The 18,008-nt window shown below is 48.0% G+C and overlaps 1 protein-coding gene across 1 annotated transcript in view; it reads left to right on the forward strand.

Moving 5' to 3' along the window:
* Nucleotides 1-18,008, forward strand: part of MYO7A (myosin VIIA) — a 69,377-nt gene that overhangs the window by 31,885 nt on the left and 19,484 nt on the right. The window contains 14 exon segments of the mRNA XM_040583456.1: nucleotides 842-1,000; nucleotides 1,348-1,440; nucleotides 3,107-3,201; nucleotides 4,343-4,427; nucleotides 5,317-5,535; nucleotides 5,703-5,810; nucleotides 6,366-6,575; nucleotides 7,125-7,328; nucleotides 8,151-8,327; nucleotides 10,093-10,182; nucleotides 11,476-11,603; nucleotides 12,988-13,114; nucleotides 17,757-17,783; nucleotides 17,785-17,877. Coding sequence (XP_040439390.1) covers nucleotides 842-1,000; nucleotides 1,348-1,440; nucleotides 3,107-3,201; nucleotides 4,343-4,427; nucleotides 5,317-5,535; nucleotides 5,703-5,810; nucleotides 6,366-6,575; nucleotides 7,125-7,328; nucleotides 8,151-8,327; nucleotides 10,093-10,182; nucleotides 11,476-11,603; nucleotides 12,988-13,114; nucleotides 17,757-17,783; nucleotides 17,785-17,877 — 1,815 coding nt within the window.

Genomic DNA, 18,008 nt, shown 5'->3' on the forward strand with positions numbered 1-18,008 from the left:
CTGAGGCACCCAAAGCAAAGGGAGAGCAGCCAGGTTTATTAGCAAACATCTGCAAGGACTGGGTTACCTGTGTCTGCTGCCTGGCCTTGAAACCATCTGCTGCTTGTCAGGAGCAGCCATGAATGCTGGTCTGAGATTTGCCATTCCCCTTAAAACCCTCAGCTGGCCTCAGTTCTGACCTGCCCATCTGAAGCTCCTCGGATGTCCTCCTGGGTACAGGGTGGTTTGATGCTTACAGGCTTATCTCAGGGCCTCAGCATTTCTGAGGCTGCACTTTTCCTTTGTGTGACTTCAGGGTGTCACCTACCTTAACTTCAACCGATGTCAGCACCCTAAGACCTCTGAGTGTCTGAGCCTTTGCTGGTACGGTCCTCTGCTTACTCTGCCTGAAAAACAGTACCGTCTTGCCTGTACAGGAGTGCTGTGATCATGCCAGCAAAGCTCAGAGCAGTGATCAGAAGTTAACAACCACGAGTGGTCATTGCAAGGATGACTGTATGGTTTGACCCTTGCAGATGCAGCATTGCTGCCCATTTTCCCAAGGTGATGCTCACCGTTGCATTGTACTCTCCAGTTCTCCTCCCAGTCCTTAGTGTAATGTGTAGGACACATCCAGTCTTGCAAGAATGAATTAAAGAAATGGAGTGAGTCAAACACACTGAACAGTTCATCGGATCAGGCCCATGACAGCCAACAGTCCTACAGCCTTGGGTTCATCAAGTGACGGATTTGGGTGGGTGCCTGACTTGCTTGCCCCACTCACCTTCAGAGTCCCCACTCTCTTATGGCCAATCCAGGCCAAGATGTGCCATCAAACCGCCGTGTCCTGTAACCTCCCCAGCTGTTTGACCGGGAGCTGTGCGTCCGTCAGCTGAGGTACTCGGGAATGATGGAGACCATCCGGATCCGCCGAGCTGGCTACCCCATCCGCTACACATTTGTGGAGTTCGTGGACCGGTACCGGGTGCTCATGCCCGGGGTGAAGCCAGCATACAAGCAGGTGAGCATCTTCTTCCACAGGAAACGGTCGCTCTCTGCTGGGCTCCCCAGAGATATTTATGGGGTGTGCTTCCTCTGAAAAAGCAGTTATGCAACATTTGATCCCCAGATGTTACAGTGGTGCTCTGGGCTTTCCACGTGAAGAAAAAATGGTTATGGAGCTGGCAGGGACCCATGGCCATATGCAGCCTGCCCTTCTCACTCAACCTTAAATGTGGTGACAGTAAAGCCCTGGGAACCTCATTAGCAGAAAACTGCTGGTATTGGGATCAGAAAAGGTCCCCACTGGGCTTGGGAGGAGCGATTGGTGAGGCTGGTCCTGGTGAATCCCATCCCCTCTCCTACCAGGGCGACCTGCGTGGGACATGCCAGCGCATTGCTGAAGCAGTGCTCGGGAAGGATGGTGACTGGCAGATTGGCAAGACAAAAATATTCCTGAAGGTAGGTGGTTTTCCAAATCCCCCTGCCATCTGGAACCCTTGCCTGTGAAGGGGCCCCCTACCACTCCCTTTGCATCACAAGACTTGACCTTTACCCACAGACAGACCCTCCTGGGCTGGCGTGGCAGTGGGTAAGACATGGGCCAAGGCAGGATATTTGGGGCTGGCTTGGGAAACAGCGGGCAGGAGGAAGCCCTGATACTGCCAGCACTGATGTATGCATGTACCCATACGGACACAGGAAGAGTCACATACAGCACACGGCCTTTTCCCTCCTGCGCCGAGCTGTAGAGGAATGCAGCTGGGTTAATTAGCATTGATAACATACAGCTGTGGGCTGGCCTCAGGGGCGGTGGGTTGGCTGGTGTAGATAAGGTGCAGCTGTGGCTGGTTCTGTTAAGTGGTTGGGAGCCAATGAAGAGAGAGCAGCTGAGGGAGAAGGTGAGAGGGGAAGAAGCAAGAGAAGAGAGAACGCATGCCCTGGATGAGGTGAGAAGAAGGCAGCAGAGGGACTGGCATGAAGACTATGCTGGTATGAGATGGTGAAAGACCTTGTTGCAGCGTGATAGTTTGGATAGTGCTGTGACACCGAGCTGCTCAACCTCATCTCCTATCTTCACCCAAAAAGCACAGAAACAGCAGGAGGAATGTTCATGCAGAGCCCTGCAGAGAAAGGAACTGAGAGCATACCAGGCTAACTTTGCTTTCAGCACATCTTTGCACCACCCAAGATGTGCCTGCAGCCTCCCTCTCTGCATCATTCTGGCTGACACAGAGCAGCCCGGCACTGCCGCCCCATTCATGCTCACTGCTCTTTACAAAACCCATTCCTGTGTTTCTCTGGAAAGGTGAAGCTGAGCTGGAACCAGGCTGGAAGCAAAGGCTTCTCTTGAGGGCAAACCTCAGTGGTAAACCCTGACTGCTTATATTGAAATTTACCCTCAACCCCATCACCAGCATGAACACCCCCATCTCTTCCCTAGATGCTATTCCCACTAGTGGCTCTTTCTAGAGCCTGTTATCACAATCTCGCAGCTGTCAGGGCAGGAAATGGAGAAACTGGGAGGCCCCGAGGGCTGCGTGAGGTCGAGCAAAGCAGGAAACGCATGGAGCTGCCCCTGCGGCACCCAGCACGGCAGGGCTCAGTATGCCGCAGCCGGGAAAGAAAGCTGAGTTACAAACAGGGTGAGAGGAGTCAGCAGAAAGCTTGGACTGGTGCATGCTCAAGGAAAGTCAGTGTTTCAAGGAGCTGTTTTGCTCTTAGGGTATGGAGGCATTGCAGCCTTGGCTAGAGGGAGTGATGGTACTCAGGCAGCCTGAAGTTTGTTCCCAAATGTGTCCCATGCTCCTGGGAACTGCTCCCATGGCTGACAGCACTGTCAGGGAGCTCTGCATGGCAAAGCAACGCAATTTAGTTGTTTCCAAACTATAAAGTACTGCATACACAGCTTTTGGATGCTCTGGTTCATTTGGGGATGAAGGCAGCAGATCACTAGGGTTTGTTAGGATTTCCCCAGCGAGTAGGTGGGGTGATACTTGGGATGTAAAATGTCCCAAGAGGGTTTTTTTGGACATTTCCTCTGGGGATGGGCCTTGTGCCACCTCTCCTGCCACATCAGGCAGATGGAAAGCTTGAGGCATGAGTGCTGTGTCACTTCCTCCCACAGGACCACCACGACATGCTGCTGGAGATTGAGAGAGACAAGGCCATCACAGACAAAGTCATCCTTATCCAGAAGGTGGTCCGTGGGTTTAAAGACAGGTAGGTGTGAGCCCCACTGCCAAATGAGAAGTGGGCTACGTGGGATGCGTCACCCAGCAAGCAGCCCCTAGGGGATGCATCACTCCCTGGGTGCCCACCTGCCCTGTCTGCATCTGGGGAGGGGCGAGCCCTGGTGTGTTGGCACTCAGGAGCATCAAGTATTGTGAGAAAACAGTAGAGGAAATAAGGAAAACTGTGTTATCTGCTTCAAACACGGATGGAATAGAATCTTCTGTCCTTGTTCAGTGTGGTCTTCAGGGGGGCTGATGTTTGCTATGACAGTGCAGCAGTAGGACTCTGAGCCTGCTGAAGGCTCAGCTGAGCCTCCAGTATGAGGACCCCCACAAGACTGCAATGGGACCACAGGGTCATCCACTGTGACTAATGTTGCTGTCCCAAAGGCCAAAGGGGTTCAGGACTCTCCTCTTTGCAACTCAGTTGCCAGACCTGGGAGGAGGGTAGGTAGCCTTGGAGAGCTCATAGCGCCGTTGTGGAAGAAGAGGGGGAGCCACAACCAAGGGCCAGCTTCACCCACAGAGAAGGGACAGTTCTTGGGGCTTTGTGCTTTTTGACTCTCCAAGCCATGGCTGCGACTCAGGTTGTACCTTAGGTTTTGCAGAAAGGGCAGATGCTAAATAACTCAGCAATCTTTCCCACAGTAATCCTAGCAAGACCCTCAAGCCCTTACTAAAAAATTGTCTCCAAGGTGTCTACAGGTAGAATCAAGCCAGGCTAAGAAGAATGGGAGCAGCAGGGTGGTGTGGCCGAAGTTTGCTCTTGATCATTTGGGTGAGATTAAATCCAGGTGTTAGAATCGAAGTGGGGAGAGCACACTGGGAAGAGATTTTAGATGCGAGAGGAGGGTTCCAGGTGGGGGGAAGGAGGGGACCATTCCCAGCATCTTCTGCTCTGCCCATTCCCATCGCCTGGCAGAATCTGCCTGCAGAGACCTGTCAGAGAGAGCCCCTACAGATCGTTTTATGAAAGCAAGGAGAGCTGGGGGAGGAGACTTTTCCAGGCCTACAATTCAGTGTTTACTCTATCTGGCTGATCACTTTCAAATCTCCAAAGAATGAGGCCCAGAAGATGATGATAACTTGTGGCCAAACCACAGAGGCAAGTGATTGAAATGCCTTTGCAGGTCCAATTTCCTGAAAGTGAGAAATTCAGTCCTCATGATTCAGAGATACTGGCGTGGACATAACTGCAGGAAGAACTATGGTGCTGTAAGTACAGGGGTGCATCCTCACACCTCTGCCTTCCTACCTCTTTCAGCTGGGTCATTAAAGAGTTTTCTGGATCAAAATACCCCACTGAGTGTAGGAGGGGGTTGGGCTGGCTTTTGTTGGTTGGAGCAATGCATGGAGGTTTGCTTTTGCTGCTTTGCCTTCTCATGGAAGAGAGTACCTGACCACCTTCTAGTTGTCCTTTTCCCCATGAGTTAGATGTCCATTGCACCAACTGGTCACTTGGGGTTCTAAAAGTCTTCCCCTAGTCTCCAGGTGACTGAAAACTTAAAAGCAGCTTCCCCTGAAAAACAGACTCCATCTGCAGGTGGGACCGTAATTTGGTTTCTCACCAACCCAGCCCACGGCTTTCTTCTCTTCCTGTCCCAGCTGGCTCTGACCCAACAGCAGGTCATTCAGAAAATGCATTGGGGTCTAAAGTATCTCAATATCATTCTCCAAGCCTGAAACTTGATACGAATAGCCACTCCCAGGTGGGTCAGGATGCTGCCTTTTGCCATGAAACAGCAGCTTGGTTGTCAGGCAGGAGGTCTGCAGATGGTGGACTTCCATGGGAGCAACCCTCATAGTTTGTGGCTACTTTGAGTTGACCAGCCAGGCCTCCTGAGGCCTCTCAACGTCAGAAACTCTATAGGACTCAGTGGGGAAGAAACTGCCTTTGTCTTTCCTGGTCTCTGAATCAGTGCCGCAGATGAAGGGGTTCATTTCTCCACCCTCTTGGAGAACCTCCCTCCCGAAGGCTTGTCCTGGCGGGGGCTGATTTCAGCGGCTGTTATTTACAGCCATGCAAGAAGATTAGCATGGAAATCTGCTTATGCTGGGTGAGCTCCTGGGTGGTGGGGTGGTTTCATCCTGCTCCTTCTTGCAGATGCGGATCGGCTTCCTGAGACTGCAGGCCCTCTACCGATCCCGCAAGCTCCACAAGCAGTACCATATGGCTCGCCGGCGGATCATCGAGTTTCAGGCACGATGCCGGGGCTACCTGGTCCGTAGGGCTTTCCGCCACCGCCTCTGGGCTGTGCTCACCGTCCAGGCATATGCCCGGGGCATGATCGCCCGCAGGCTGTATAAGCGCCTTCGAGGGGAAGTAAGTACCACGGAGGAGAGATTGGTCACGGGAAATGGAGGTGGGGAGAGGGGAAGTAAACATACTTCTGCATCACATGCTCTTGGGATCGGTTTTTAAAGAGCAAAAAAGAATTTCACAAAGAATTGGATGCCTAAACAGAAGGGCTCTTGTGTTTACTCCCCCAGTACCATCGACGCCTGGAAGCAGAGAAACTTCGGCTGGCAGAGGAGGAACGACTCCGAAAGGAGATGAGTGCCAAGAAAGCCAAAGAGGAAGCAGAAAAGAAGCACCAAGTACGCAAGGACTGATGTCTTTCTGGGGTTCCATCTCTGTTTTCCTGCTCTGATTTTGCTTCTTTGAGAGGGAATGCCAAAAATATCTAAGGGATTTCTGCTCTGCTTGAGCGGTTTGTATTTAATTCACTACTCTGTGCTCTAACTAGTTTGAAGCTGCTCCAGAATTTCTGATCTGCTGCACAGGAATGCCAGAGATTATGGTTATTATTCACTTGCTTTTGCTATTGTATAAAGGCTGAAGGGGGAACTGGGACACTCTACGTGTGTGTACACATACAAGGTTGCTGTAGAAAAGAAAAAAATAAGGTCAGTGAAAGTCTCTGTGCATAGACAAACCCCTTAAACAGGTACTAAGGAATGAGAAAATGCTATTGCTTTGTCCTTCTGCAGCTAGGGAACTGAAGCATGGACATGTCACTGATTTTCTCCAAGTCATGATGCTGGTAGTACCCCAAGCACGAGGCAGTCTGCCTTTCTAAAGCCAGGCCCTGTAAAATTTAGCACCAGCTCTTTAAAGGGAGCAGTTCAGTCACTGTACTTGTCCTCTTGCAGGTACGTCTGGCCCAGCTGGCACGGGAAGATGCAGAGAGAGAAGTAAAGGAGAAGGAGGAGGCACGTCGGAAGAAAGAGCTGTTAGAAAAAATGGAGAAAGCTCGCAATGAGCCAGTGAATGACTCAGACATGGTGGACAAAATGTTTGGATTCCTGGGGACTACATCCTCCCTGCCTGGCCAGGAAGGACAGGCACCCAATGGCTTTGAGGTACTGGAGACATGCATGAGCCTGTCTTTCACATGAAAGGCTTTAGCAATACGTTAATGAATCAGAGGAGAGTACAGCAATACAAAAGCGGGTCTCTGAAGGCTTCCTTCAAGACCAAGCTCTTCTGTGCGGCCCCAGAGGGTTGCTGGGCTGTGGCTGGGGACAGGAAAGCAGTCTGCAGGCTTTCTCTGGGGCTATGGAATGCAGAGCAGTATCACTATAAGATCACTGAGGACCTGTGACCTTTGAGATATTTTCCTTCATGGTTCATCACAGGCTCACAACATTTAGCTCTTGGACACCCTTTCCCCATGCTAGGAACGTGGCCATGCTTTTTGCTTCTCCGACTGCTATGGGGACACTCCTGGGCACAGGCATGTCCTTCAGGACTTGTGCTTTGCATGGGCTCCAGAGTTGTATTTCATAGTTTTCCCTCCAGCTGGCTTTACCTTTGGGGATGGAAGTCAGACAGAAGAGTCAGGCCCGAAGGGAAAGGGTAGTTCAGTATCCAAAGCCATGCTGAGTGCCTGACATGTCCTTCCCCACCAGGATCTTGAGCGAGCCCAGAAAGAGCTGGAGGAAGAGGACCTGGATGCAGCATTGCCTCTCCCTGAGGAAGAAGAGGAAGATCTCTCTGAGTACAAATTTGCCAAGTTTGCTGCCACGTATTTCCAGGGCACAACAACACACACCTATATCCGCCGGCCTCTCAAGCAGCCTCTCTTGTACCATGAAGATGAAGGAGACCAGTTGGTGAGGCAGGGGATGAAAAACCTCGAGCAGGGCAGGGTGGGTTGGGGCAAGCCTGGGCAACCCTTCAGCCAAAGGGCACCAACAGTTTCCCTTTGGAATACACTGGTTCGGTGGGGAGTACAGCCCCCATCTGCTGCACGTGCCAGTAGACACTGGTCCCACCAGCGTGCTTTGAGCACTGACAAGACAACAAGCATTAGAGGGGTGAGTCCATCTCTGTGCCTTGATGTTTGTGTTAAGACAATTAATGAAGTTCTCTGGGCTCAAGGCATGGACGATGAAAATTGTTGAGCAAGTGCTCCTTGTAAAGTTGCTACTCAGCAGCTAGAAAAGTTGCTTCTTACCTTGTCATACACGCCAGGGCAGAACTAGCAGAGAAAAAACAGTTGTGCTATAGCCAGCAGTACAAGAGCAGAACTGTGTTGAACTTACATGACTATAATGGACATTACATTGGCCGTGAGCTTCCTTCTCTGTGGTTCTCCTTCCCCTCTGCTCTGGGTTAGGGGTTGCCAGTTGCTGCTCCTCCTTAAGGCTTGCACCTCCTAGCCAAGAAGAAGCCTCTCGCAGCGTGCATAAACACAGTCATGATGGCATGAACGCAGAGCCTGAACTTGTGGTCCCAGCCACCAGCCTGCCCGGCTTGCTCAGATGCATGACTGCTGCAGGCAAAAATGTTGTGTGTGATTCAGGGAAGTGTTTCACCTCCTGTAGATGTACAGAGAGACCACAGTGGTGATCCTGATGGATTCAGCATGACTTGACCACCCCCCTTCACTACCCTGGTGTGAGCTAATGAGGTGTAACTTTCCATTCAAATAGGCAGCACTTGCTGTATGGATCACCATCCTCCGTTTCATGGGAGACTTCCCTGAGCCGAAATACCACACAGCCATGAGTGATGGTGGTGAGAAGATACCAGTGATGACAAAAATCTACGAGACTCTTGGGAAGAAGACCTATAAGAAAGAACTTCAAGCTCTGCAGGGAGAAGGAGAGGTAACTGCTGCAGTTGAAAAAGAGACGCCGTTGTTAGGAGTTGGATGTTGAAATGTGTTAGAAAGGAACAACTTGTGGGGTTTGCTGCAGGCAATCAGTTTGTCTATTTTATTTGCAGTTAGGCTACAAAGGGCAAATTTCCCATGTGTCAGGTATTGATCCTGTCCCTTCTTCTTCACAGGAGTAACTGAATGTTCCCCAGCAGTATGGTAGGGGGGATGCCTCCCACGGTATCTCTCATGGGGCTTTGAGCTCTCCCTGCACCCTATAGGGCAGAAATGCAGGGGGGGAATGCAGTGTCCTGTGTCATTGGTCTCTTGTTTGGGGATTTCTTCTTGATCTTCCCTGGGTCAGAAGAGACTAAATTAAAAATGTGCCCTTAATCCTGGAGCAGGAAGTAAAGAATTACTGGGAGATTAAGCTGTGGAAATCAAGAAAAAAATAAATCTGTATTGCATCCTCAGTGCATTCTGGGATGTCACTAGAGGACTTCATCTTAGGACTCTTCCAGATAAGACATTGCTCTGGATAAACTACCATCCATAACACTGATACGCTTTCATCTTTGGCAAGTGCTTTATTCAATAGGACAAGATGCCACCTGGTATCGGCATTTTCTAAATGACACTGTTGCGTTTACAAGAAATTTTCAGTAATAACGTTTGGACAAGCCCCTGTGGCATTTGCAGAAGTAATTTAACAAATCTAGGTTTTAGAGACGGTGATATCATCCAGCACTTTCAGTGAATTACCTGTGGAGAGTAGCCTCATGTAGATTGTAATTCTGTAAAAACACACAGCAAGAATCACTTTTCATTCCTTCTACCCGTAGTTTCTTGCTTGTTTATTACAAAGAGGCATGTTTTGTCCAGTTGAGACATCAGGTAGTACAGAAAAGAAGGAAAATTTAAGCTCTCATTTTCCTCTGTGTTTACATCTGCTTTGCAGAATGCACAACAGTGCAGAGAGGTCTGATCTGACCCTGAGTGTGATGATATGCAAATCCAGGTTTACAGTACCAACTTGGCTTTATAATGGATATAAACCATCACAGCTGGTTTGGTTTGATCTCTCGAAGTGTTGATCTGGTGTAAAATTATAGTTTTTTCGAAGCTGTTTAAAAGGGGGAGGGGGTCAAAAAGTTATTATCCATGCCATTTTAATTCCACGGCCAATGTAAATTTGATGTAGAAGTAGTAAGCCAACAGTAACTGGATGATATGTAGCCAGTGCCTGGGTCTGTCCCACATCAAATTTATTCTTCTGGGAAATCTGATAGAGCACAGAGCTGGCTACCGGTGATGAAACTGCAAGGAGTAACTACCTGCCCATGAATCCCAGGCTAGGTGACTTGCAGCTCGCATACCTGCTATGCAAATGGCTCATCTCACAGAGTGATCTTGCTCATCTCATTTGCACTGTAGGAACAAGCCTGAATGTCATACAGCAGAACTGGGTGGACCCAGGCTAAGTAGGAGTCAGCCATGTAGCCAACATAACTTGTTTCAGATGTCCCCAGTATGTAACGTTGATCTGAGGGAGGCTCGTTGATTAAAGAGCATCTACAAAATTCAGAGCCAGACCTGGGTTATCAAGGGGCACGGGAATATGGCTCCACACTTCTGGTTCCCCCCATCCTCTGAAATATCTCCCTCTCCGCCCAGGATTAATGGTCTTTTGCAGAAGCCCAGGGGAGGCAGGGAGAGCGCGTACTCAGCAGGGCTCTGTGTCTCACCACATTATGTCCACACCTCTTGCTTTGCAGAGTACTCACATTGATGGGCACAAGAAGAACAGTGTGCGGCACAAACTGGTCTCCTTAACACTCAAGAAGAAATCCAAACTGACGGAGGAGGTGAGAGGAGACGCTTGGCCGCCTGGCAGCACAAGTGCCGTTGGATTGTCTGCAGCCCTCTCTGACTCTCTTCTGCTTTTCCCTAGACAACATAGAACAAGCCCTCCTCTGGGTTTGGCGCTACCTGTCTCTCTGCCTGAAAGATTTAAGGAGTGTTTAAGGGGAAAGGTTGGCTTCCCGTGTCTCCTTGAGTCATTCTGCACCTCGCGCCGGCCTCCCCTCGGCTCCTGTTCTCCATCCATCCAGCACCTTCCCTCCCCTCTTTCACAGCCCTCCATCCAGCTGCTGATACCTCTCACCACTTTGTAATGGTCTGAATGTTATCCCTGCTTTTAGCTTCCTTCCCTCCACCGTGGCGTAGGTAGCAGAGGTGGGGTCTCCAAATGTGCTCACCCATCCACCCTCTGCTCCTCTCCAGTGCCAGGCGTAAAACTCCCCCAGGAGCAGTTAGCCCAAGCTGAGACCTTTCAAAAATCCCATCTCAAAAGAGTGAGGAGTAATAAATATCTTGGGTGGGGAGGATGAAAGCAATGCAAAGACATGCATTCAGTCTTCTTTTACACACTGCCATGTCTGCTTCCAGAGTAGGTACCATCTTGCCTGGCTATAGCTGCTTGAGAGCATGAAGATTGTTCTCTGACAGAGTCACCCTCCTTCCCTTTAGGGTCAGTGGGAAGAAATAGGACCCAACCCAGCTTACCCTATGGTGGCTCTGAACACGCTCTAGAAATGCCCATCTTTCTCCAGTGTCTCCACATGGAGACTGGGTTGACTAGCTGAGGCAGAGAGCTGGTAGGTGCCCGAACGCCATCCCTGTTTCCACAAACAGCACCATGCTTATGTGCTTTCAGCTGCCTCATTAGCATGGGGAGTGGGTTCATTCTGTCAGTATTTTAATGATTTTTTTTAATATTACTGAGTTAAAGGGACAAGTTCTCCTTGTCAATAAGATGGAGTTATTCCAAAGATCCTTGGTGGCCCTCTCCCAGCTGCTGGACCACCTCAGAGCTGGGATGCAAGGCTGCCATTGTAGAAACCCTGGGCAAAGACCAAGCAGGTGGGAGTGTGACTAGACAGGACCATTTTCAGCTTCATCCATATGTGATTAAAGCCAACAAAGTCAAACCCTCCCGTTGCTGTTCAAGTACTAGACTGAAGAACTTCTAAGACCCCTCCTGGCTGGTGGAGGAGTCCTTCTGGGGGAGCACCACACGTTTGGGATTGGGGGGGGGGGGGGGGGGGGGGGCATAGTAACTGGCTGTACTGAAAGGGAGCAATATGTCTGGTTGGCAGGTGACAAAAAGACTTCACGATGGTGAGTCTACGCTCCAGGGAAATAGCATGCTCGAAGACCGACCCACCTCCAACCTGGAGAAGCTCCATTTCATTATTGGTAATGGCATCCTCAGGCCAGCCTTAAGGTTAGAAATCAAGACAAAGGCATGAACATGCCATTCTTTTCATTCCTTCTTCCTTGAGCTTTTCTTGAGCTATTCAAATGATTTTGCTACTCTGTGTGGCTTCAAGAAGTTCTTCTATCATTTTTCTGGTTGTGTTGTATAATACGGGCTGGGCTGGATCTTGTTCATGATCTGTATCAGGCTGGGTGGAAAGACCACACAGAAGGAATCAAATGCTTCTGAAAGTGATAGCAGCTACTGGACTGGGTGTTTTTTAATACTCATTCTTGTTCACTACCCTTTTTTTTCCCATTTAACCATTAGGTCTCTTTTGTTTGTGTGATTGCTTTTAATGGTACACTAATAAAAAACTCAAAATCATTTCAATTGCTAAATTAAACATTCAAAAATTGGAAAGTGCCAAATTAAGGCTACTGGAACATCTTTAGTTTAGCTTATTTGTGTGTGTGTGTGTCATAACGTATACAATGTGTCCTTTTTTATGTAGTCTCACACTTTTCACTCACACTTACCTGTCTAGTCCTGGAACACGGCGAGCATCCTCATCTGATAACCAGCTTCTCTCATTTTCATTTTATCCTCCCAGTTCAGCATGAAACTCTTAGTGTTACTTTTAAGCACAAAATCTTCTCTGAAGGCAGACCTGGTAGTGTCCCATGGGCTTTCCCATGGTGTTTGTCAGCGTAACAGGTTGGCTAACATTTTTGTTGCCTCCCATGTAGGTGAGGAAGTACTGTTATCCCTTCTTTTGCATGTGGAGAACTAAGGTTAAAAGTTAAAGCTTAAAGAGCTTAAGCTTAAAGGTTAAATATCAAACATGGACACTACATTCTAAATTGAGATACCTGTCAATGTACGTGCCTGTTTGGATAAGAGCTGGGCAAACCTTGACCTCCACTGGAGGTGATAGTTCCCAACACTTCCACAAAGCAAAATTCAGGTGTCTCAAGAGGGACAGCCAGCGAATGAAGATTCCTAGCTGATGGCCTTCTTATCACAGTTAGTTTAGGAGGCTCTTTTGGCATTACTGGGAAATCTTTGTAAGAAGGCAGAGTAGACTCCTTCATCCAGTGACACTGAGCTTCCTTGAACCCTGAGACTCCCTTTTATTTCACTCTCTCCAAGCAGTGCCAGTTAGCTGTGGGGAATCTCAGCTGCAGCACAGGGAATGCTCGGTGGACATTGCAGGACTGGTGGTGGGTGGCATTTTATAGACACTGCAACAATCAGGGTGACCATCATCAGGGCAGTTAATTTATTATCCTTGCAATGCTAAAATGAAATTTTAGCTATCAATCACAGGCAGACAGGGTCTGTCTCTTTCTGTTCCTGTGGAAAACCATCACCTCATTAACTCTTAATGCTTTCTTCATTCCTATTGCAGGGACGAAATCTATTGTCAAATCTGCAAGCAACTGACCCAGAACCCATCCAAAAGCAGCCACGCCAGGGGTTGGATCCTGATGTCCCTCTGTGTGGGATGTTTTGCTCCTTCTGAGAAGTTTGTGAAGGTAAGTTGTAGGTGATATTTGTCTCATGAATTATCGGCCAATGAATTTTCTTTTCCATCCATTGGACCAGCTTTTCTGTTGGGTTTCACAGTAGAGGATGTCCTGGTCTATGTCTTCGCCAGGAATGAAAATGACAGTTCCTAAGGAAAGTGTGCATGATCCCAGGTTCAAAGTCTAAAGCGGATCTGATGAGTCACTCCTGAGAAGTGACTCGTTCTTTTCTGTGACTTCAGAGGGAATGTAGACAACCAGCTCAGATGATGCCTCCTGCACTGCAGATATGTGATTAAGTGACTTCTGGCAGGAAGGTTGATTGTGGGGGGCTGCAAGTGGAATTTGTACACCCCGAATAGCCCACATTTCTCCCCTATTTTTTGCATGCTAAAGTCTATGCATTCATTCAAGCATCTACTGACTGGCAGTATGACCTCAGGCATGTACTCTAACAAAATTGGCAAGGAATAGTACTACACAGCTAATTATAAATATAACTTAATATAAAAAAATGCATAGAAAGGGAAGGGTTTAATTTACCTGGAAGTATGTTTGCATAGTTGCTCTCTGCATGCTACAACTAGCCCCACTGTGTGTCATACTGAAAACATCCAGCTCTAAACAGCCACATAAGAGATGACATGTAGTATGGCTTCAGAAGCACTGTGGGTCAGCAGGACTGAAGTCAGTAGGAGATGCTAAATCAGGTTGGTTTTAAGGCTTTTCTTTTTTTTTTTTTTTTCTGGGTTTTGTTTTGTTGCCTAGGTTTGAACAGTCTGCCTTCCAAACGAGTTACACACCTCAAGTTTTTACTTACACCCACTACACTGCTTATGTTAATCCCATGCCTAAGACTTTAGTGAGCTCAGGGCAAAGGGCTCAGCACTGTGTCTTTGCTTTGCCGTGAAAAAAGACCTCCTTTGTCCCTCTCAGATCTTTGAAAGTTGGAGGCTGGACCTGCTCCAAAGCTTGCTGGAGATAAAGATGTTCCATTAATTTCCATAGATATCAGATCAGGTACTCCTCAGTCCTGAAGCCAAGAATAGAAATCCCTCCTTCATTGCCAGACCTTGACAATATGAAATCTAATTAAGCAGATAAATCACTGGCAAAGTGGCAGAAAATTAAATTATGTCTGGAAATGAGATCTGAGAAAGTATGCCACAGGAGATTGTGTAGGTTTAAATCTTTAATAGCGGAAGATTATTTTAGGTGAGTGAAGCACTTCTCAGCAATAATTTATGGGTAGCTCTGGAGACTCAGGCAATCATAGAACTGTAGAATCAAAGAATGGTTTGGGTTGGAACGGCCCTTTATAGGTCATCTAGTCCAACTCCCCTGCCACAGGCAGGGACATCTTCAACTAGATAAGGTTGCTCAGAGCCCCATCCAGCCTGACCTTGAATGTTTCCAGGGATGGGGCATCTACCGCCTCTCTGGGCAGCCTGTGCCAGTGTTTCACATGTACCTCTGCCCAAAGTTATGGTCAATGCTGAAATATGTGGCAATATTCCCAACAGCTCTGGAGAGGGTTTGTACTAATACTGTCCTTATTCATCACCCTTCTGCACCTTGAGCTATTGGAGATGATAGGCAGCCTGTGGTGACTGAAGCTTCTCAAGTATCAGTGCAAACAACACTTGCAGCAGCCCACACTGTGGTTACCTATCACGGCCGCAGTCTTACAAAAAACATGCAGGCAGTGACCTGGGCAATGTCTTGGAGCTCCTCTGAAGCCACTGTAGTTACCCATGGGGACATCACTGACACCTTCCAGCTTAAATGTTGTATTTTAAGATAAAGCTTTCTCCTGATGAAACACCCCCAAGCCACATATGTTCCCATCCAGACTAATTTTTTTGTTTTGTGAAAAGCAGAGGAATATTTGTTGAAAATCAGTGAACTCTTCTGTTTTGAAGCTACATTAACTGATACCACCTAGTCCAGTCTGTTCTTGGCTGGGAGACAAACTCCATGTCAGTGCCAGACCTTATTCTCAGACTCAATCTGTTAGTACCGTGTTTTCATGAGCCATCCACAAACTGATTTAGTATTTCACTAACTACTGCTTTAACCATGCAATAGCTACCATTGAATGTATGATAGCCATGCATTGGCCATCAGCCAGTTAGCTAGATAATATTTTGTTAACCTCACATCTTTTTCAACTGATGCCCTAACTTCTCATTTAGCAGTAATTATCCACCATTTTAACAGAAAGAAAAGAGTATGTAAGGGTAAGTATCTCTTAGTATTACTTTCCTGTACTCTTCCATGCAGTGAGTGTTGCATCAGACTTCTGGTTACTTTTCTCCTGAAACCTCTAGACTCTACCTTTAATAACGGCAATATTGGGGGGTGGGGGGGGGTGGGGGGGTGGGGGTGGGGCGCAAAATGAGGACTTTCATGAGACTGTTGTGCCTGGAAGTTTTTCCACAAACTTACAAGAGTAAGACTCAATGTCCAGGTGGAGACCAGTGATGAGTGGCATTCTTCAGGGGTCGGCATGTGTTCAACATCTTTGTCAGTGGCATGGATGCACACTCAGCAAGTTTGCTGATGACCCCAAGCTGTGCGGTGGGGTCTGCAGGCTAGAGAGATGGGATGCCATCCAGGGGGACCTTGACAGGCTGGAGAGGTGGGCCCATGCAAACCTCATTGAGTTCAACGAGGCCAAGTGCAGGGTCCTGTACATGGGTCGGAGCAATCCCAAGCACAAACACAGGCTGGGTGGAGAATGGATTGAGAGCGGTGCTGAGGAGAGGGCCTTGAGAGTGCTGGTTAACAAGAAGCTCAGCATGACTCAGGAACATGTGCTTGCAGCCCAGAAAGCCAGCGATGTCCTGGGCTGCATCAAAAGCAGCGTGGCCAACAGGCCGAGAGGTGATTCTGCCCCTCTGCTCCGCTCTGATGAGACCCCCCTGCAGTGCTGTGTCCAGCTCTGGGGTCCCCAACTTAAGAAGGACATGGACCTGTTGCAATGAGTCCAGAGAAGGGCCATGGTGATGATCAGAGGGGCTAGAGCAGCTTTCCTATGGAGACAGGCTGAGTTGGGTTTGTTCAGCCTGGAGAAGAGAAGGTTCCAGGGAGACCATATAGCAGCCTTCCAGTGCCTAAAGGGGCCAACAAGGAAGCTGGGGAGGGGCTTTCTACAAGGGCTGGTAGTGATAGCACAAGGGGGAACACCTTTAAACTGAAAGAGGGGAGATTTAGGTTGGACATGAGGAAGAAACCCTTCCCCGTGAGGGCAGTGAGGCGCTGGCCCAGGCTGCCCAGAGCAGCTGTGGGTGCCCCATCCCTGGCAGGGCTCAAGGCCAGGCTGGACGGGGCTGGGAGCAGCCTGGGCTGGGGGGAGGGGGCCCTGCCCCTGGCAGGGGGTCTGGAACTAGATGGTCTTGAAATGCCCTTCCAACCCCAACCATTCTGAGATTCTATGACCTGATGATTTAAAGTGTCAGTTAGAACTGAACATTTTGAGAAGGATTTAGCTGAAAATGAGGCAGTCTTTGATATGTTTTCCTGCTCCCAGATATGAAAGTCATGCTTTGAATCACATTAGACACCTTTATTGCATCATATGCTAAGCATGGGTCAAGACACATTAGTTCTTTGTACCTTTCTTTCAGTTAATAACGGACTTCCATGGAAAGGTTCAACCACAAGGAAGGGGAAATACAAAAAATATATAATTACATGGTTTGTTATTAACAGCAAAATTAAAACTGCACTTCTACACAGCATCAGCTGCTTGCAATCATTTGCAACAGCTCCCATCCATATAACTTGGCTGTATTACCTACTTACTTCAGAGTATCTCTGCAAGTTATGATTGACAGAGATATCTTTCTCTCTACCCATTTTATTTATGGGCTGACAGTGTTATAGAGCAATCTGTGTTACTGAAGGAACAGCTATGTAGTATCATTCAGAGAACTCTCTATCTTTATTTTTTTCAAAAAAAATAAGTTTTACATAACTATTAGTCTTAGCTACCTTTTTGGCCAAGATATTTATGTACTATTTTTAAGTTTATTATCTTTGATATTGTGGAAGTCATTGGATTTCATTTTCTCTACAGTAATGTGGTTGCACATTTAACATATGGTGAAGCACTTTGAATTCTGATTTAGGGTCTTCTAAAATGCAATTTTAAATCTGACTAAAGAAACATCTGTTTAATGTAATTGTGAAAGATCTTTTTTACTGGCATCTAAGCGTTCTGAGTGACACTTCCTTACAATTGCCATGGATCATTACTTACACGTCTTTTTTTCATGCACCCCCATGTTTTTAGCCAGCTCAATAACATTTTATAATACATCTTTGAAATACAGAGATAGAAATCACTGGCAGCAATAGCAGGAACAGAAAAGCTGCCTCACTGGCTTTGATCAAAGGTCTGTCAAGGCTGGCATCTTGTCTCCACCGACGCCAGAAGTGCAATGTATAAGAACAAGGCAAGGGTGCAGACTGTCCTACTCTCTCTCAGCTTCCAGCAATGTGATGTAGGAACATCCTGATCCTTGGCAGTATCACTGCTGTTGGTCCCAGAGGGCTTTTCTTCAATAAAAATGTTGCTTTTAACCTTTGCAAATGTTTGGCCTTCTGGAGCTGATGGTCTAACCAATGTCTTCCCTGCTGCCAACAGTATTTAAGGAACTTTATCAATGGAGGCCCCCCCCGGTTATGCTCCCTACTGCGAAGAGAGGCTGAGGCGGACGTTTGTCAATGGGACAAGGACGCAGCCACCCAGCTGGCTGGAGCTGCAGGTACGAGCCCCTGAATCCACTCCTCAGGTAGCTGGGGCTCAGGGTTTATGCTTTTCACGATCACAGCAGCTACATCTCTCTGGCAGGATAGCAATGAGCGATAAAAAAGCCCATTTCTTTCAAGAATTTTC

Source organism: Falco naumanni, chromosome 2, assembly GCF_017639655.2.
Source record: "Falco naumanni isolate bFalNau1 chromosome 2, bFalNau1.pat, whole genome shotgun sequence".
Taxonomy (NCBI): domain Eukaryota; kingdom Metazoa; phylum Chordata; class Aves; order Falconiformes; family Falconidae; genus Falco; species Falco naumanni.